Source organism: Dermacentor andersoni, chromosome 1 (assembly GCF_023375885.2).
Source record: "Dermacentor andersoni chromosome 1, qqDerAnde1_hic_scaffold, whole genome shotgun sequence".
Classification (NCBI taxonomy): domain Eukaryota; kingdom Metazoa; phylum Arthropoda; class Arachnida; order Ixodida; family Ixodidae; genus Dermacentor; species Dermacentor andersoni.
This window is the reverse complement of record NC_092814.1, coordinates 283,308,976-283,330,979: the sequence shown is the minus strand read 5'-3', so window position 1 is coordinate 283,330,979 and position 22,004 is coordinate 283,308,976. Positions and strand designations below refer to the sequence as shown.

Below are 22,004 nucleotides of genomic sequence, written 5' to 3'. Positions count from 1 at the left end.
CTGCCACTTTTTATACAGATTTCATTCAACACTTGTCGATTGTCATATTTGATAAGTTTTCACATTTTTTCGTGTATTCCTGTTTCTTAACCTGTGGATGTGCAAAGTGTTGTAGTCTTGACGTTTTTCTACGTTGCTGTTTCTCTCCTAACTCATTTCATTGCCACTGCTACTTGATACCATTGCTTACTGCAGTGGTATCGTGTTTATGCTAATTTGTATGCTTGCTCACCCCTCATGTGAAATCCCTCCAGCAGGAATATTGAAGGTATTGTAAATAAATAAATAAGTGTATGCCCGAGCCGTGCCCGGGCTGGGATCGGGCTTCATAAAGCAGGTCCAGGCCGAAGAATCAGGCCCGTGCAGTGCTCTAGTTATAATTTTGTGGCTGCTACAACTGTTGTCACTTTGTGGCATTTACATGGGCAAGCCTTGTGCATCATTCATGTTTGTTTGCAGTTTGTGACAGAAGCTTCACTTATGTGCTTCTTGTTCCAGCCTACAATATTGCTCTGGCGAGTGGCCAAATGTTACTCAGGCAGGCTTCCTCTGTGTTGTTGATTTCACTGTAGGAGATTGCTGGGAATCAGTTGAACGTGGCCATAGGTGAATTGAATGCATGCTACAGCACTTGTACTAGTGTAAACAAAGCCAGGTTAGCAAGACCAGGTTGAGTAATCCCACCTTGCCTGTGAAACTTGGAAATAAATGGCTGCTTGAGGAAACTATGAGCATATGTTAAGCTTGAAATGAACATTGCTATGGCAGTTTACCTAAGGAAGAACACAATAACAATCTCAATGCTGAATGACCCACTGACATTACATCTTCAAAAGAAGATTGAGAATAACTAATGATGTAGTCACCATTTTGCTTATTTTTGAGTGGATTGCTGTTTTTTGTTTTTGCTTTTTAGCTTTGTTCAGTATGCATTACTGTGGTTGAGCAGTAGACATTACATTGTGTAAACCTGGAAGGCATGTGAACAAGCAGTGTCTGCTTGCAAAAGCCACTTTCACATCACGCTTGTCTCATGAAATTAGAAGTATAGTATCTAGCCCTTGCTGCTCAAAATAACTTTAGCATTTATCCTTAACCAAGCCACCTATGCAGTGATGGCCAGTGCCTGTCGTGCTGCTCTCAACTGCTATGAAAGTAGCCTGAATCTATTTGCACTGACTGTCACTTTGATGCACCCCTAAAGAATACATGTGATTGGAATACATCTTTCTTGAACTAACCAAACAAATACAAATACGCAAAAGAAATCTCGCTTTGAAGGCAACCATTTTGGATGCGATCTTCGTACAGCTCGGATCCCTTTATTGTACAGTTTCTTGTCCTTCTCGGAGGAATGGCACGATGTTACTTGTCCGATGGAGCTGTTGCCACATTCTCGAACACGGTACTTTCTCGGCATTCCATGCTGCGTTCAGTGTTTGGCATGCTATGTTACAAAGGTAATGTGAGTGGATGGAACACAGAAGGTGCAGAAGGAAGAAAAAAAATATGAGCAAGTTGTTGAAACAGCTGATGCCTGCCAATGGCCTGATGGGCCTTGTCTCTGGGCAGTCTCTGTAGGCTTGACATCATCACTGCTTGCCATCAGGTGTACTGGTCAGTGCTAAAATGGATGAACTTTGTTACTGTGTCATCCTGCCTAAAACTAATTTTGACTTCATTTCTTTTAGGACCTCTGCTTTGTTGTCTCAGTGGCTATGGCATTGTGCTCCTTCGGGCCGTGGGTTCTATTCCTAGCTGCTGTGGCTGAATTCTGATGGGGACGTAATGCCAAAATGCTCATGTACCGGGCTTTGGGTACACATTAAAGAGCTCCTGACGGTCAAAATTAATTTGGAGCTCTCCACTAAGGTGTCCCTCATTACATGCTGTGCAGTTCGGGCACATTAAAATCACAATTTATTTTATTTCTTACATGAGACCAAGTTTAAATTGTGTCATAAATATTTGCAGTGAAATTTCTATAGAAATTTAGTAGTCCTTTAAATAAATACATTAGGTTTCATGAAGTAGCCTCGCAATGCAGCATTTAATACATGCACCATATGCAGGCATCATTGAGAATTCCAAGGTACACATCTCATGATGGGCCACCGTGCCATGCAGTATACCTTGTGACTATGCTCCTTCTGCTCTGTCCTTCACGTGACTGTCCCAAAACCTTTAATCTAAACCACTGTCTTTCCTGCTTGACCAAACTGGTAACGATGCCTGTACATTTAAATTCCTTTGCATGTGGGAAGCTGTAGCAGCTTATTCCTCTTCCATTTTGCTTTTTGATTGATCACACAGAAGTGTTATTGTGCTAAAGAGAATACTTATTTATCCTCACTTTGTGCTATTGGTTTCTGATTTGCTTCTTTGTGTTGGTTTGATCCTTCATTAAAGGTGGATATTTGGAGCATGGGAGTGCTGCTGTATGCACTGCTATGTGGATGCCTTCCCTTTGATGATGAGAATGTAGCTGTCCTGTACAGGAAAATTCAGGTAAACTACAGTTTGCTTGACATTTCCCGTTTCATTTTGATAGTGTGTGACATGTATCTGTGCATACAAGAGTGAAGTCAGTATTCAAAGTTGTTCTACTCTGACAAAGTTTGATTATTGCATTACAATCGAATCTCGTTAATTCGAACACGCTTACTTCGAACTTTCTGTTTATTCAAACTGACGCTGTGGTCCCATCAAAGTTATGTGCATTCCAATGGGCGAAAACGCCCGGTAATTCGAACGCGCAAGCATTTGCGACGGTTAATTCGAACATACTGCGCTCCAACAATGCTCTCAGCAGCGCACCAAATCACGCGGTGGTGCATCCGACCAGCATTCTTCTGACCCCGCCATAGAGAGACGCCTCGACGCCGCGCGCCATGGAAAAAAAGAAAAATAGCAGTGGCGAAAATGTGTGCGCAGGCATGTGCAGGCGCGCATCACCGATTACTTCCGTTAGTGACGGGTGTCCTGAAAGTCAACGACCCATTTTCCGAACCCCAATTTTTCGTACATGCCTGATAATTGCGATGCCTTCGCGGCACCGTCGTGTGCCCCATAGAGTTAATCTATAAAAACTTCTGAAATTTCCGACGCAAAACACCTACGCCGTCCGGGTTTCCGGACTCTTTGCCATGACCGCAGGTCTGAAACTATTAATGGAAGCCACCACCGCCGCCATTTTGATTATCTTGCCGCCTCGAGCCGGCGCTCTCCCACGCACATCGACTGGCAGTCGTAACCACACCGCGGCAACGCTAGGCCTAACTACTTTGACGTTCGCTACTAAGCTTCTTGCTGTTCGGTGCCGTGTTTTTAATTGAAGCAATTCGCCGCTGTAAGCAATGGAGCCGGCTCCGCCATTGTAATCCTCGCCAATGGCTTTGGAGCGCGGAAAGCATGGTGCCTGTATGTCGGTTCCCGAACGTCAGCTTCGCCCCAATACAGCATTGCTACGCGGTTAAGCACACCAAAAGTTTGAAGGGGCAAATGTCACGGGACATGGCATGTTTCCTTTAAAACCCTGAAACGATTTTGACGATTTTGTACACACATACTGAGTAGTTAGATTAGGTCCTTCTGATCATTACTTGACTCATGTAAGTGCCACGTGTAAAGCGTGTAATTTATTATAAGGTTTTAAAGATGTACATCGCTGCCGATCGCAGCACTCTGCTCGGCGGAATTTTCAGCCGCCCCTACCCATATGACATAAATCACCCTATTGACGTCAGTAGGGCGAGCTATACGATTGGCTTCCCAGGGTGCGTCATCGATAATTTTTCCACCTTTATGGTGAACAAATGTTTGTAGTAGTTGGAATGTTAGTTAATTTGTTTCTATAAAAAGAAAGTAACAGAAAGACCATGCACAAGATCAATTTCACACTACACTTCAGCACTTCCGGCACACAGCAAGCGTTGTCTGCTTGTGTTACGTGCTCCATTTTGACGAGAGCTCCGCAGTCAGAGCCGGTCTGTCTTTTCGCGAGCACTATGATTCGACTTGGTTCGTTGTGGACTGCAAACGTAGCGACTGGCAATATGTCAAGCTGCGGCATCGTGTCCCCCTGCAAGGCAGCAGACGAGCGGACTGGCTGCAGCGCATCGGGCTGCTGCTATCCGATCGGCGCCAGGATTTGTGTGTTTGTGGCCGTCACTTTACACCGGAAGATTACTAACGCACTAGCGTTTCGCGAGTCCGGTATTCGGGTAAACACAAGCACAAGGGAACAGGGCCTGGCCATTTGACCATGCCGTTTCACGGGATAAAAAGAAGCGCGGACGTGAAGGGTCTGCACGGTACAGCCGCCTGGTGGCACTGAGCTCAACCAAACTTACAGGGCCAAGAAATACCTAGGGTAACAGAATATAAATACCTTGGTATATGGATAAACGAAGGCAATGGATATATGGAAACACAGGAAAAAACCATAACAGTAAAGGGGAAGAGAAATGCAGCCATAATGAAGCACAGAGCGCTATGGGGATGCAATAGGTACGAGGTCCTCCGAGGTATATGGAAAGGTGTAATGGTTCCAGGACTTACTTTTGGAAATGCGGTTGTTTGCTATAAATCGGGGGTACAATCAGGACTCGACGGGAACCAAAGGTCAGTGGGTCGCCTCGCATTGGCCGCTCACGGGAAGACTACAAATGAAGCTGTGCAGGGGGATATGGGCTGGACTAGTTTTGAAGTGAGGGAAGCTCGCAGTAAAATTGAGTATGAAGAACGGCTGAGGAATTATGGAAGAAAGTAAATGGGCTGGGAGAGTGTTCAGGTATCTGTACAGGAAAAACATTGATTCACAGTGGAGGAAAAGAACTAGGAAGCTTACCAGCAAGTATGCGGCCTGTAGGGTGGACAACACAGCAACAAAGAAGGTCAAGCGGAAAGTCAAAGAGGCTGAATTAATCTCCTGGGTGGCGGCAATGGAAAAGAAACCTGCCATGAGTAACTACTTAAGAGGAAAAAACGAAATCAGGAAAGCAACCATTTATGATAACTCAAAGGGAAGCTCATTACTTTTCAAAGTGAGGTCGGGATGCCTTAGAACATGCACCTATAAAGCGAGATATAAGAAGGAAGAAGAAGCATGTGCTTGCTGCGGTAAAGCTAGGGAAACTACGGAGCATGTTTTATTAGAATGTGAAGACGTCTACCCAGCGGTCGATTTAGGCACCACTGGCCTCCTTGAAGCCCTTGGATTCAGAGGGAGCAGTGGTAAAGCAAACATGTCCGCAATAGACATTAGTAAGAGGCGACTGGAGGATTGGTGGAAGAAAAGTAGGGAAACGACAAAAGACTGAGACGTACAAAAGCACAGTTCGCAATGGGGATCAGAAAATTTGGACGTGGTTGTTCAGAGTGTTTTTTTTTTTTCCTTTTTTCATTGTTTAACCTAGGTAGGATATTGGGCAGTATAGTAGCAAGAGCTTGGTGGCGCAACCCACCGCCCCGTTCCAAAGGGGATGCTCATAATATCCATCCATCCATCCATCCATAGTAGCAGGAATGAAGTGTGTTCTTCTTTGCTGCTGGTGTAAATTTTTCATAGGAGCCTAATCGTTAACATGTTTCTGTAAATGTTTAAAATGTTTTCCACTTGGTTAGAGCAATATTAGCTCTTTGTTTGGCTGGTTAAGCTCTGTGCCAACAGGTGGCTGGACCGTGCAGGCCAATGAGGCCGCTCACATACGTCTACGCTAAAGTTCCTTCATCAGCTCGAGTTTATGCCTCCACCCATCCGTCAAAACGCCCAGCTCGCCTGTGGTTGCCCGAATAACATGACACGTTCGGTGCTGCGACAGAATTCTTGCAATGCACGCTTCTTCGATAGCTCTCGCTTGTGGTCTACTGCCAAGCAGCTGGCGGAGAGGTTAGAGAGGCTTTGCGCACTCGCACCTAGAGAACCAGAAGTAGACGACACGATGTGCCATCATGACGCAAAGCCAGTGAAGGGGGAGCTTAGCCCCGATCACTCGGCGAACGAGTTGAGGAGAAAATGCATGGCTATGGAAAAGGGTAACTTGTAATCGTCTGTAGCTCTCTTCACTTGACACAAATTGTGGTGTGCATGATTAACTTTAGCTATACCCTATTCGACTTCACAATTTGTCTGAACCCTCCTGCAGGGGCATCTGCGTCAGCAGCCCTTTAGTGCCTTGTGACACCACGTATGCAAGCACACGAGTGTTGGACCCTCCCTTGTGTAGCTGTGTGTGGCTTAGTCGTGTCTGGGAAAGGGGGATCCTGGGGGTTGAGCCAATGCCGGCTGTTCGGACCTTTAAGGCCCCCCAGCGAAGGCAACACACGTCTTTGGCCTCTGCTTCACATAGGCGGCACCTCCAGACTGACCCACCTGGAGGAAACCGGCAGTCGCCTTTTCCTGTCTCTCTTTCCTGAAATATTGTCTCTCTCTCCCACTTTTTGGTCTTTCCTGTCTTCTCTCTTCCATTTACTTCCTTTCTCCTTGGCAGCAAGGGTTAACCTTGTGTGGCTATCCAACCTTGGGTACATCATGTTTGGTGCAGACTTGGATGCAAGCTTTGCCACGTCCCCCTGTTGAGCTCCGTGGTGGGTGGTCGGCACTGTTGCAGAATTTTTTTGTTTTTTCATGGAAACTTCTTTTCCCCCGCTTCCTGATCGCCCTCGTAAACGAGGGTGCACCGAAGTGTTTAAGTTTTCGGGCAACCGAACAAACAACTTTCCCCACTTTTACATCATCCACTCTGATCAAGCTGGAAAGACGGTGAGAATGATCTCGCAGTGCGCAGGACGCGCACTGGGCCAACCTCACCTTTCGCAGCGCTACAGATGGCCTCCGACGCCTCCAATGACAAGACACAAAATCGCGCGTGATCGTATACTCGAAAGCGATGGCTTGAGGATCGCTGCGAGCAGCGATCACATCGCCCACCGGCGACATTGATGAGTTGGCGTTGTCTTTACTTCACAAGACATGAAAAAGCAGGATATCGGGTACGTCTCATACGCATAAAATTTCGTGCCGACCTGCTTGGGCTTCGATTTCAAAAAGTTTGTTGTGGCTGATGGTGCTTCTCATTCCGACCCTAAGGAACTGGGGACGCAGCTGGCGCATGAAAATGCATGCCACCTGTGACCAGCGAAACGTTTCACACGAAAAACAACATTGGTCGCGATCATGACAGCAATAAGCCAATGTACCTGTGTCTAATGTATGTGTGCCTATTACTCAATCAGTGCATTCTTAGATCAACGGCCTGCGGTTCGAACACATATCGGTTTCGAGCTGCCACCCAAGCATACGACGGAGAGATGGAGTGAACATGGGCTAGCTGCAAAGCCTTCGCTAACTGCAGAAAAAGGAGATATCTCCGCATACATACGCGAGATATGTGAAATGGAACGCCACCAGAGAAAGACGAACCCAAAATGTACCACAATGTGTGAAAGAGTGTCTACAACTTGCGTGGAACACGATGCAGATAATATGCACGCATGAGAGTGCGGCGCTCTGATCACCGCCGCGAAGAAGCCTTCAGGGGACACACACATGCACACACAAAAGCTTCAAATGGTTCACTACTGCTCGTATCGCACCGCTTCACAATGCGGGACGGAGCATTAGCACCTAAATAGATAACGCTAGAAGTAAGGAAATCCGAAGATGACTGTAGACAGTTGGCTGAGTAAGGTAAATTTAAGTCCTCAAGCGCCTGTGTTGCAATCCATGAAGTCCCCGCAAAGGTGATGGCGAGCGCCCATCACCTCTTTTAGTCGTCTGCTAGCCAGAGAACTTCCAGAGAGCAGCCAGACCAAAATCGTCCTGGCAGGCTCTCCCAGCCCGCGGGTAGCCAGAACCGTCCAGCCCGAGCAAAACGAACGACCGGCGGAAGTGCGTGGCTCGGTGGGCGGAGCAACCTGAGAAAAACAAAGACGCTCTGGCTGGCTCTGGCAGCCTGCGGGTAGCCAGAAATGGAAAAGCGAAGAAGCCCACTGTGTCAACTGTGATGGCGAGCATGCTGCTTACTTGCGGTCCTGCTCGTCCTGGAAAAAAATTAATTAAACCGTCACAATCAAAGTAAAGGAAAATATAACCTTTAAGGAGGTTTGCAAGGCAGGTGTCATACCTGCCAGCAAACATCTTTGCTGAAGTGGTGCGTCAGGGGGCGGTGCCACAACGGCTCTCGGCGGCTTTCCGGCCCACATGCAGTGAGCTGGCGGTGATGCCATCTGCCCCCTTGGCGGCTGCAGCTAGCGCTGCTCCGCCACCCCAGCAGAAGGGGCCATCGAATTTTAAGCCGCCCTTACCCATATGACGGAAATCACCCATATGACGTCAGTGGGGCGAGCTATCCTATTGGCTGACCAGGGTGCGTGATCGATAATTTTTCCAACTTTATGGTAAACAAATGATCTTCGTAATAGTTGGAATGTTAGTTAATTTGTTTTTATAAAAAGAAAGTAACATAAAGGGAAGGCACAAGAACAATTTTTCAGTACACTTAAGCACTTCCGGCACACAGCAAGCATCGTCTGCTTGTGTTACAACGTACTCCATTTTGACGGGAGCTCCGCGGTCAGAGTCGGTCTGTCTTTTTGCGAGCACTATGATTCGACTTTGTTGCCTTGTGGACTGCAAACCTAGCGACTGGCAATATGTCAAGCTGCGACATCGTGTCCCTCTACAAGGCAGCATACGAGCGGACTGGCTGCTGCGCATTGGATTGCCGCTATCCGATCGACGCCAGGATTTGCGCGTTTGTGGCCGTCACTTTACACCGGAAGATTACTAACGCAATAGCATTTGGCGAGTACGGTATTAGGGCAAACGCAAGCGCAAGGGTACAGGATCTGGCCGCCTGACTGTGCTGGGATGAGCCATGAGATGAGCAGAAGGGCAAATGTGAATGCTCTGCACGGTGCAGCCACCTGGTGGCACAGAGCTCAACCATACACAGTAGCAGCAACAAAGTGTATTTTTCTTTGCTGCTGGTGTCTATTTTTCGCAGGAGTGTAATCATCAACACCTTGTTTTTATAAATGTTTAGAATGTTTTACACTTGGTTAGAGCAATATTAGCGCTTTGTTTGACTGGTTAAGCGCTGCGCCAACAAGTGTCTGGGCCGTGCTGACCGATCAGGCTGCTCACGTACGTCTACGCTAAAGTTCCTTCATCCGCTTGAGTTTATGCCTCCAGTCATTTGCCGAAATGACCAGCTTGCCTGTGGTTACCGGAATACCGGACACGTTCGGCGCTACGACAGAATGCTCGCAACGCACGCTGCTTCGATAGCTCTTGGTCGACGGCCAAGCGGCTAGCGGAGAGGTCTCGCGCGGGAGGGGGCGTGCTCCAAAACAACCGGAAGTGGACAATGTGACGTCGCATCGTGACGCAGTACCAGTGATGGCGGAGCTTAGCGCCGCTCGCTCGGCGAGCGAGTTGAGGAGGAAAAGCATGGCTAGGGAGGAGAGTAACTTCTAATCGCTTGTAGCTCCAATAATACGTAACGCTTCACTTAAATTGTGGTGCGAATGTTCTAGTTAAGCTGTACCCTACGCGCCTACAAAATTTGTCCGAACCGTTTCAGGGGCCCTTTAACACCAAAGCAGTCGTCGATTTCTTGAATGATGTTGTCCTACAGGTCATTAAATTCATAGCGCATCCTCTTCCCTGAGGATGCCGCTGTGATAATTGTGTTGTATGGCACATGCCTCTAGACCCTTGTGTTTCAAGGGCTGTTATGAGGCAGTAGTGCTCTAGCCAATTTTAGCATCAGACGTATTTTGTATATAGTTATCATTCTCTCGCAATGCATCTTAGTGCTCATAGTACCCGTTATTTTTCATCGCCATAATTTTATTAGACATAGATTTTACTTAATTTATAGCGACTATTTTTAAGGCCCCTGTACAGCCACGTCACATCAACTTCATAAAAATCATAACTCCACTCTAAACTCATTAACACTGGCATGGCGCTCTTTGGCCATACCTGGCCCTTGCGCCACTAAACACCACACATTCATTCAAAATTTGTTCAAACCGTTTCGGGGCCCTTTAATTATACATGCGTGCACCCACCGTCTCCTATCATAGCACGAGCACCGGTACACCTAATAAGTGCACTGACAGGCCTTTAGAGCTATTTCGGACGTGCCTGTGACGGTTTGAGCCCTTGGAAGCAGTAAAAGGCATGCATTCATTTTTTTCAGGCCGTCCGATTTTTCGGATGTTTATGCGGCCCCTAGGGAGTCCGAAAAACCAAGACACTGACTGTAATTTGAAAATGCGTGTGAATAAATCCTCTGGAGCTTTCCACTCATGTGTTTGCTCAGTGCACATGTGCAACTGCAAGTAGGTCCTCCATTCAATTAGCTTCCTTTAATTCGAACAAATTTTTGGACCCCTTCGAGCTCGAATGATCGAGATTCGACTGTATTTTGAAGTTTGAGATGCGTATTTAAACTTTTGAAGGTGTGTCTGTTAAAAAAGATAGTTGCTCAGATGGAATGCTAAAAGTTTAAAGCAAAAGTGCTTTTTTGTATATAAATTTTGTAAGGTCACATTTTATTTCTGTTTTCTTGCTGTTGCAATGAGTTACACTGCGTATTTTCAGCTGGGCGAATATGACTGTCCCTTGTGGCTGTCTAGTAGCAGTGTAGAGCTACTGTCTGAAATGATGACCGTGGTCCCTGAGAAGCGCATTTCCATCACTCAGCTGCTGAGTCATCCATGGCTGGTCAAAGGGTATGGATGCCCAGTTAGTCCCAAGAGCACGTATTTGGTAAGGATTAAATTTGCTTTCTCCTCCACTTTTGTTGTGTGTCTTCCATTGAAGTGAGAGCACTGATATTCACTGGAAGCAAACAGTAGTCTAAACAAGTGCTTTTTCCAACATCCTGTATAGTAGTTTCAATTGCCTAGTTCAGGTTTTGGTGCTTTTTATGCAGTCGAACGCTTTTATAACAAAGTGTTTGGGACCTCTAAACATCCTTTGTTATGCAGGTTACTGCGTGGTAAAGGTTGTGCACTGTAATGCTCACATATGAGCAGGCTAAGTACGTTCAACAAAAGAAAACCTTTTTTTAGCATGAATTCAAGGGAGTCTTAGTGAGATACGTCTTGAATTTTTTGTGCGAATTTTGACAGAATGTGCAACGGCAGCTGACCTTACTGCACCGAGGTTCAGAGCATGTCCTGTGGCAAAATGCAGGAACTATGGAAAGTAAAGCTGCAGAGCGTTGAATCCCGCTATCACATTCCTTGCCATCAAAATCCCTGGTTCGTTTACTGTATCTTCATCACTGTTGCCTTCATTGACATTCGCATCCTTTTCACACTAGCTGGCTTTGAAAACATCAGTGATGGTCACTTACAATCACATCGTCACATTGTCATCAGCTGTGATGTATTCATCAGCCATCACACCTGATGATGCGCTGAAAGAAGTGTATGTGTTCAGCAATTCCTTCAACAGTACAGCAGGAATACTTCTAAAATCAGCTCGCTTTTCAATTGTGGCACTAGTGCTGCTATTAGCTCTAGCACAAAGCACACCTTGGTGACATCTATGGAGGGCAGTGGTGGCACCGCTATGTGGCGCTCACTCTAAGCAATAAATTAGCCGTTTTGGGTGCCTAAATTTCTTTATTCTGCAGGTGAATTCGTTGTAGTGGTCTTCAGTATAGAGGTGTTCACAATACATATGGAAGATGGAAATTCAGCCAGTACTCAAATCATTCATTCGTTATACAGGTAATTTTGCTGTAGAGGCATTCGACTGTACATCATTTTCAGTCTATTATAAATTAGAAAGGTGTTGAATGTCAAAAACAAGAATGCTCTTATCAGTCTTAGTTAGAGGCAGCCAAGTTACAAACTTTATTCAATGTCAGCACAATATCTGGTTTTTGATATGATCTCGGTCAGTGTGGGGACAGGAGTTGGAGTGCTCTTTCATACAGTGTAGCTTGCTCCGAACAAATCCTCGCCAAACCTGCCATGGTTGCTTAGTGGCTATGGTGTTGGGCTGCTAAGCACGAGGTCACAGGATCGAATCCCAGCCATGGCGGCAGCATTTTGATGGGAGCGAAATGCGAAAACACCCGTATACTACTTAAATTTACGTGCACGTTAAAGAACCCCAGTTGGTCCGAATTTCCCGAGTTCCCCACTACGGCGTGCCTCATAATCAGATCGTGGTTTTGGCATGTAAAACCCCATAATTTTTTTTATCCTCGCCCAGGAATCAGGGATTAGCATTTGTGAAAGCACTTGTTATTGAAGCAGTATGGACTGCATTTTTTTGCACTACACGCTTTCACTTGCGTTGTGCAAGCTTGGACAGGGAAAGGACTTCTTCCATTAGAGCCCTACTGTTTCGTCATGGCATAGTTACGTACCATATTTTTTCTGCGTATAACCTGCATACCGAATTAGAACATGCCAGAAAGAAAAAAAAATCTGCGTATAACTTGCAGAAATAACTGCATACAATAACGCTCGGTTATTTACAAAAGTCTCCATTCATGGATGCACGACTCATCCACGTTGCATTTTTGGGCAGCTGCTCTGTCCCCCCTCCCCCCTTTTCGGGGATGCTGCCTGCTGGATTCACGTTACGGACGTGATAGCAGACGATTCAGTCACGTGCCATGTGACCTGAATTGGACCACTTCGCAGCTAGCATTTACATGATAGAGGGTGACAGCGTGGACAGAGCAGCCTTCGCATGGGCAACGGCGGCGGAGCAAACGGTGGAGCAGCTCATCGTGATTCGAGTTCTAGTTTGCCAATGCCAAGTGCACTATTCGCTAACTATTAAATGCAAAGGCGTGACTCGTAAAGAAGTGTTGAATGGGCAACAATGCAGGAAGGGAGAAGGGAGCTTCAACATGCTGCGCACTTCAGGGCGTGCGCCACACTGCCGTGAAGCCACAACTGAAGGTGAAATTCGCATATAACTTACACCCCGACTTTACTGTTACGTTTTTGAATTTTTGGTGTGGGTACGGTAGCTAGATATCTTGCTTGCTCCATTAACAGACACTTTTCATTGGCACATCTGTAGAGTTCTCCCCTCAGATCCTCCCGAGCTCTCTCGAGTTTTGTTTGGAGATCCATGGAATACAGGTTGGGAAATATTGGTGCCTAAAGAGGCCTGGAAACACTTTTTATCAAAGTCGAGAAAGGCATTTGAAGTTTAATTAGACTATTTCAGAAGTACTTTGCCGCAAGAAGTTGTTAAATGCGTTCAGCAGAAGCGGAGTTATTGGCAATCAAACACGCAGCTTGCGGTGCTTCCGCTCCTTATTTGCACTACGAAAGCTAGGGCAGAGTGGGGTGCGTCCACAATGCTCCATTTACTGAATGTCGCTGACTTGCAGTTAAAATTTAATTTTGTATGTTCACATAGACGCCTCTATTTCTGATTTTGGCACCTACGACGCACAAAACATAGCCAAACACAGTTGTCCTCAGCGAGCCACAGTGCGCTCAGCCAGTGCACTCGATGCGGTGGCCACGGTATCTATGCTACATAGAAAACTGCAGCTACGTGCAACTGCAGCATTTGCTTTGCGCACGACAGGGCTAGAGTGTGCGCTCGCACTCATATGCTCCTGTCTGGCTGCGCCGTGTGGTGTGAACCGGCTTTGTCCTACACCAGCTTGACCGATGAATAGTAGCCACTTCCAACTTGCACATTTTGAAGCTCATTACGAAGCAAAGTCTGGCGAGACCTCTACCAGGAGTGCCCGGGAGTGAGTGCGCACTCGCAAATGTGTATGTGTGGTCTGATATAAAGTTTCGCATGGTTCGAGGCTAGTTGAATGTTCAAAACTAATCGAAATTAGTGGAAACCGATGACTACGACACTCATACGCAGGGTGGCCAAATTTTAATTCCTGTGCGAGTGGCCGCAGCCAAGCTTGAGCAGACAATAGTCGGCTTCTTCTGGAAGTACGTAATTATCGAAATTCACAACAGATTCTTGCTTAATTCAGCCTGTTTATTAAACTGTGTCCACAAATATAGCCAAGGCATCTAACCAGGAGTGGCCAGGAGTAAGCACGCGCTGACAAGCGTGTGTGTGGTCTAACCTTAAGTTTCGTGTGGATCAAGGCTAGTTGAGTGTTCAAAAGTAGTCGAAATTAGCGAGATGGGGGGAGACAGCTATAACATCGATAAGCAGGGTAACCAAAGTTCTTACGCGGGCAGCCATGGCCAAGCTTGAGCAGAGAATAGTTAGCTTCTTCCGGACGTATGTAATTATTATTGAAATTGAAAAGCGGATCTTTGCTTACTTCAGCCTGTTTATTAAACTTCACGAATAAATATACACAGTAGCAGTAGGAAGAAGCACACTGGTCCAAACACCCTCCTTGATTGATGTCGGCTATAGGCCAGTAGCTGCCGCACATGGGAATTTGCTATATTACGAACTAAAGCACTCAGAAAAGAATGAGGAGCAAGCTTCTGTTGAAAAGGGAGCGTTTTAGAGAAAGGTGACTTCACACTCCACTTGCAAGATCCATGTACCGTGCACGAGTGAAAAATTTGACTGAGATGTTCACAACAGCGTCTGCTATCTACTGACTGTGTTTTTTCACCAAGCCTGACGGGTGGTTCAGGGCCCCTCTAAAAGAGGCTGTTGCAATTTTTTTGCTTCTTGTCTGAGGTGATCTGCAGTTAGAAGCAGATGGAAGCTCACCAAAAGTGAACAGCATTTAGGAAGTGTATCTAACAGGTGCAATCAATCAATTCCCAATATTTGAGAAAGGCTGTTGCCATAAGCAAAACGCCTAGTGTACCTAAAGTGGCATGATCAACAGTGGTCGAACAAGAAATGTCTCGGGCTAGACCCAACGCTTTGGCATGGTGACTGGTCTTTCTTTGTCAGGGTTAAAGCGGCAGTAGTGTTATGCAAAGTTAGATGACACTGTTACTTCGTGGTAAAAAAATTAAACGGACAGACCTCTGTCAGCTGTTATGCTATGTCTTTCAAGGTAGCTTGCATAACAACCATGAAAAGTGGTCTGTACTGGCTGTGGTGGCTGCACTTCTGTGCAGTTAAATGTGAAAATGCCTGAGTACAGAGTTCTCTACAGTTGAATCAATTAACCAAGGTGGGCAGAAATCATCCAGCAACTGCATCATCCCTCTTAGCCCATCATTTAAAACCAGTCAATCAAATAACATTGACATAGGGAACTGTCTTTTAGATACCCTCCACGCCACTATGAAAAGGAACATTTGATCTACATCAATGGCACAGACAATAATTCCTTTGGGGGACAGGGAGGCTTGAATTTGAAGAGGGTAGCGGAAAAGGGAGGTCTCAGTGTGGGCATGCAATTGTGCAAATAAATAATACCAGGGGTCAAAGTGATTGTTTTCACTAACAGTAGGGATACCCTGAAGTGAGACCCGTATTGTTATTGCACCATAATCTTCAAAAATTCTTGTGGCTGCATGTCCTTTCTAGACTTTACACAACTGCTACTACAGTCGAACCCACTTGTAATAATATTCAAGTGCCATGAAAATTCCATTGTTATAACCGATAATTGTTATAACTGGGTTGCATGTAAAAATCAAAATAGGGCGATGGCAGAGCTGATCTGAGAAAACTACATAGGCAGGGAGGCCAGTGTCCCTCCCCACCACCTTCCTCCGTCCTCCTGCCGATTGTGTTTACTCATTTAACTGCTTCCTGGAGGTTCCGATCGCGTGTAACAAGCCTTGGCTGTCAGCGTTAAAGAATGGCACTGCTACAACTACTGCAAAGAGGTGTGACGGGTGGCAGGCGATATGTGAGCACCACTGAGGCATCACTTTGGTGGCCCCAGAAGGGGCCTTTTAAAAATTGTGCGAAGACGGCAGCCTGTCAGCTTGAGTAATCCAGGAGAAACGCTGAGGAGAGATCGCCACAAGCGTCTCACATAACTGTGCTGAATGAGGAGCCAGCGAGCAACATGCGAGCAATCTACTTGTGGCGCAGTTGGCGTGGTCCATTCGTGTTCGGAGGGGTGGAAGGGCGATGGGAGAGAGACGCGCGAAGATGGCTGGAAAATGAGTGCGCGGCTGCTGTTGGAGCAGCGGCCCATCGTGCAGCAGCTCGAATTTCTCGTTTTCTTTTTTTCTTGTCGATTGGTTCATCAGCTTCTCATTGTTATAACAAATATATTGTTAAAACCGGTATCGTTGTAAAAGAGTTCGACTTATATAAAAATATTTTCTACTTCAGAGCGGTGTAGAGGCCCTTCAAAGCAAGCTTGACTTTGCCTAGTCTGCCACTTCGATCAAGATCAAAGAATTCTGTGCTGTGACTTTATTGATCGATGAGATTTAATGCCACAAGTATACTTCACTGCTATGAGAAATGCGGTTGTAAAGGGCTCCAGTTGACTTTGACCTATTGCATCGAAACAATGATGTGCATGTGGCCACACTTGCGGTAGGAAAAGTGCCGAGCACGAAGGAAGATACAAATCAGTTCATGTGACAGGAAATGGAAGCACAAAATGAAAAGCTTTTGTGGCTGGAACTCCTACATAGCACCTGGTTGTAAGGCACTGTAAGTTTTCAAATACAGAGTCCATCATGCAAGGATAGCAGTGACCATTTGAGATTTCTTTATGCCACTCTGCAACTGAGACAGAATTTGTCACGAGGTTTAGCATAGGCCTTAAAATGGGTTCCTAGAAAGATGGGTACTTAATCTTAATTTATTAGCTTATGTGTAAATTATGCTGTGGAATGCAAAAACTGACTGTAGTAGACAAAGGTGCAACCATTTCACACATGTAAATTACACAAGTAGTCACAAAACTATGTCCCAAGTCACCCTTTCTCATTCTTAAGGGTGCCAATGTCAGTGCCGATGTTTTCTGTTGTTTTCTTTCTTGTTTCCAGTTGTCTGTTCTTGATGAAGAAGTGGTTACAGAGCTGGCTGTCAGCTGTGGTCGCTCCAAGAGTTCTGTTGCTATGGAGCTTTCTCAGGTTTGTCGTCCTTCACCTCACATGTTGGAGGAGTATGCGATCTTGCTGAACATCCAACCAAGGAAAATGAAATATTTTAATGTATTACATATATTGGTTGCAAGTGGTCTTGATGGTGCTGCAGTTCTGACACATAGCCAGCCTTCGTCTTAAAGGGACACTGAGGAAATATATACAGTTGACCTAGATTGAAAAGTTAGGCTTTTACAGTGAAACTAACAGTAACTACAGGGACTAGACTTCTGTAGTTTTTTCGATGTCCGGCAACAGAAACGGACTTAGCGATTTCCAACAAGCCCATACGGGTGCAGTGCGTCGACGCAGATGTCAAAATGCGGAACAGATTAGAACGTTCGCCGTGAACAATAGAGTGACATCAAGGTTATCGTAGTACATAAGCAGGAGAGGCATCGGCGCTAAAAACAGCTGCATTATCGATGGGGTGGACACATATAGTTCGTTCACCCAGAGAACAACATGTGTACGAGGAGTGCCGGAGGGAACAGCAATGAGAATGTAAATGGCACCGGCGTGAAAAGACCACCGACGAAGAACGTTCCTGCGATGCTGAATGAAAATGACAATCGCGAACCTGGGCACCTCCGAACGAGTAACGACGCCTGACACGAGCGAAAGCACTTTGCTTTTTGTTTGAGAGCTTTGACTGTCGTCAGCTTTCGCTGCCATTCCATCTTCACAGAGTGGAATGGTTCTCATTTTTTTTAATAACAAATTCATCATATCCTAGCAAGAACAGCCTTCATAAGTGAGAAAATGATAAAAATGGAAAATCTAAGTGGTGCCAGATGTTGTGTACTATGGTACCTTTCTCACTTGACGTCTTAATGATGTCAGAAATCTGGGTGGCTGGTGCCACTGGCAAGCCAGGATACTGAGACGAGATGTGTACAAGCGGGGAGCGAGCAGCAGAAAACAAAAATGCCCACACTGTGCACAGCGAGAGCGACAGAATGGGGGAGGCAAGCGGGAGGTGAAATGTTTGTCTAGAGCCAGCCGGGATGGGCAGTTTGAGGAATGCCACTGATGCGAGCTGAGAGAGCAATGGCTGATCCATAGATAGCAAGAAGGTCACATGGAGATTATGTCATATCCTCAGTTTTGGTGCAGGTGATTCAAATTGAGGAGTGACATCATGATTTCTGGTGGCAATTTTCAACGCACCAAGGTCCTATATATATTGGTATGCAGAAAATGATGATAGACTTCTAGACAGGTAAATTATCAGTCTAACTCAACTTAATATTTTTCTTTACTGTCCCTTAGTAGTGGCCTGTGAACTATGGTATTGGGGGCGAGCTCCACCACTAGAAAAGCTAACGCCACCGTCGGCGTGACGTGGCATGAGGGATCACGTGGACACAGCGGCCGCATCGGCTGCTTCAAAAGCGCCGAAGCGAACTGAAAACGAAAGTCTAAAGTCCCACCTGCTGTGTGGTTCTGATTAAGTAGTGAGGCTTTCCTGCCTTGGGTGTCTGCTTAACAAGATTTGAAATCACTATAAATAGGCAGGGGCTGCCTTTGGAGGCGTGCAGCATTGTAGGCTACTGCTTGGTGCTGCAGTGCCGGATGTACACAACGAAGCCCGGAGTCAGCCTTATTCACACGTAGCCGCAGGACAAGGAGCTGCCTGAAGCTTGGCTCGCGAAACTTAGAACCGGCAAGCAGCTATCGGGTACAACTCGGGTATGCAGGAAGCACAGACGCGGGGAATATTTCTGCTATGACGCCGGGACTGATGTTCGGTGAGTAGCAGAAAACACTCACTGAGACGTTCGGCCGCGCTCCCTGCCTGGCTAATGTCACGACGGTTTGGTCTATGAACTTGTTAATGCTAGACACTGGCAAGTTCACTGGAATGGAAAGGGAGTGGTACGAAGCACATTAAATAAAGGCATGGCATATGGTCATGTTTGTGTTATGAATTAATGCACTGGATTACGAAAAAGAAGCAGCGCGAAATCGCCCGCTGACTGCATACAGTGCAACGCAACTTTGTAAATAATAGTGAAACGTCCAAGAATTTAGAAGAGAAAAAAATTTTGAATCGTCGCGACGGCACATCACAGTCGCTGTAGGCGTCGAAGTCCCTTGTTAAAATGAAATTGTCTTTGAACAGCTCTGATAACATCCACGCAACTATGGGTGCTTGTGGACTGTCAAATGCTCATATGCTGCGGCCTAAAGCTCACAGCACGGTGCGAAAACGCTCTCAGTAAAAGCGAAACATTGTGCGCGGACATGCATGCAGACGTGCAGTCGGTCGCCGCAAACCTGTGTGATCGCTGCATGCATTGAGGCTTTGTTCTGTTATGCGCCATTTTGTTATACAGACCGCCCACTATAAGAACATATTTCACATGGTTTGCGCTCAGCGATTGCCGACCTTTCACGCAAAAAGCCGGTTCGGGAGACTCCATTGCGGCGACCGCGTGCAGTGGCTTTCACTGTACGTATTCGGTAGAGAGATAGCGTCTGTAAACGATTCTGTGTGCCCAAGATTATTATTTTGATAGTAATGAAGTTCCCTCGTTTTGAGAGTACTTACAGAATTGTACAGGAAGGCTGCCGCGTGGTGTTCTTATTAAGCACCGTAAGCCAAACCTATGAGCAGCGCGCCGCGTGATCCCTCATACTACACAAGGGAGGCGCTTCCGACAGATGGCGACTCCGTAAGTCCTCGCCCCCAATACTCATAACCAATATTTATTTTATGACTGCGTCAAACACTGTTATGCTCTTCATTGCATGTAGGAGCATTCCATTAAATGCTAATGTATGCTTATGTAGAATCTCATCCTGAGTTTCAAACATGCTGATTAGTTTGTGGTATCAATGATTGCCTTCATGGTACAAAAGACACGGTCTGTACAAATTTCGTGTAGAAGCTGCACTGCAGCTGTCCTGGTAACAAATTATAGTTCAAAGTTTTAAAGAATAATTATCTTTAAATGTCTTAGAACGACAGAAAGCTGAGCTAGTTGGTAAGGATTCATGATGTGAAAAAGGTGAGGCGTGCAGACAGGACACAAGAGAAGTGGACAACACGAACGCCAACGCGGCGTTCGTGTTTACCACTTGTCTTCTCTTGTGTCCTGTCTGCACGCCTCACCTTTTTTGCATAATGAATCTTTAAAAGTCTGTCAAACAATTTTAATCAAGCCTTACAGAATATCATAGACATGGAGGGGTTCTTTGAAATAAATATTTGTCAGAAAATTTTGTTTCAACATGCTATATCAAAAGAGGTGTAGTGGGCAAACCATGCACAACCTCCTTGACATGAGCAATGTAGATATATTCATGCCATTTAAAAAATTTGCTGAAAATGTTATGAACATCGTAGCTTATCCCTGTGCTGACATATACAGTTGAGCTGAGTTGAACCACGTGCGACCTCTATATTTTTTCTACCATTCTTTCATCCATCCTTTCATTTACTTCAGTTTATATGTATGTGTATGTCTGTATGTATATATGTATCGTTTATGTGTATAGGCCAATGCCATTAAAATGCTGTCATTGTCTTTCAATTTGTACTGTAATGCACAACATTAAAGGCACTAAGCAGTTTGTCATCAAATATTCAGTCAATAAATAAATAATATAAATGTTACCCTTTTTTTCAGTCAGCAGCCTCTCCTCTCAACATGTATGTTCTATGCAGCTGTGGTTATGTTCTGTGTACTAGGCACTATATTGACTATTTGTTGTCCAAGTCACACATTCAACTGTTCCTCAAGTTTTATAATAAAATACTTTGGCTAGTGGACGGTTTCCCCAGTGATTTGTCTATTATGGATAGAAAAACGGAACTATTTTGTCAGCATTCTTGCGTCTTAGCACGCAAAAGAAAGAAATCTTGAATGCGAATAGATCAAAGCATTATTTCCATAGCTCACTACTTCTTGTTCCTGTATCACTATGTATGCCAATGCATGTATTGTTGATATGTATATGAGCAATAAGCGTTTATTACGAGCTTCGGAGGTGGTGCGCAACAATGCAGCCTTGGATCACCTCCTAGCATCCACAGTGCTGTGGACAATTACTGAGGTGGAGTGTAATCTCGAACCAGTGCATTACAATGTCAAGAAACTAATGAATAAGCATACAACACAATCACTCTGGGCATAGTACAAAATATTTTGCTTGAAGAAAAATTTACATCGAAGGATGTGAAAAATATAACTCCATGCCAAATTTTAGCCTTTGCCTGCTTCATTCCATCCACCAAATACCATTTCTTGCTGACACTGTACAACATGCACATGGAGGCTGCCTCATAAGCAAAACTAGGTTTTGCCTAAACTCTGTATGAAAACTGCAAGCACCTCAGCTGAGGTGCCCATAGTTAGCAGTACATACTTTGCCATTGACCCTTCTCTTGCACACATACTCAGTCGGTTCACCCTACTACCAGCTTGTTACAACTGAGAAAATAGTTATTTTGTGTAGGTTATTATGTATGAGAATAGCCACACATCCTGTGCTGGCCTATATGCTAGAATCACTATTTTCAGAACTGGTAGCCATTAATTTTTTTCTCCCCTAGTTCAAGTTTGGTTCGTGTTCAGACGTGTTTCAGGAATATCAGTTTGGATTCACGTTCATTTCCAGCCAAAATTCTTGTTCGGGTTCTGTTTTACATCCTTGTTCATAAATTCTCACTTCATAGGCTCCAAGAAAGCTTGACTGTTTGACACAGCCAATATAATTAGTATAAGCTACTAGACTTGAACTCTCACTTGTTTAAATTAACATCTTACAATTCAAGGTGGTGTTAGCAACTGTTTTGTTTCATATGTTAATGTACAGACTATTAAACAGGAGCAAATTTACAAAAAGTAAATTTACCTTTGTCAGAAGTGTCAAAACTTGATTCAGTTGCTGAATATACTGTGTGTACTTTCTACTGTAGTGATATGAATGCATTGTTGAGCCTAGAAATTCTACCTCAAGTTACATTGCATGCAGTGTTGCCG

At 45.3% G+C, this 22,004-nt stretch overlaps 1 protein-coding gene across 1 annotated transcript in view; it reads left to right on the top strand.

The window, feature by feature from the left end:
• The window catches only part of LOC126547730 (maternal embryonic leucine zipper kinase-like), a 150,665-nt gene that overhangs the window by 23,608 nt on the left and 105,053 nt on the right, over positions 1-22,004 (top strand). Inside the window, exons 7-9 of the mRNA XM_050195690.3 lie at positions 2,410-2,508; positions 10,616-10,783; positions 16,915-17,001. Of these exons, the coding sequence (XP_050051647.1) occupies positions 2,410-2,508; positions 10,616-10,783; positions 16,915-17,001 (354 nt within the window). The remainder of the gene's footprint in view (positions 1-2,409; positions 2,509-10,615; positions 10,784-16,914; positions 17,002-22,004) is intronic.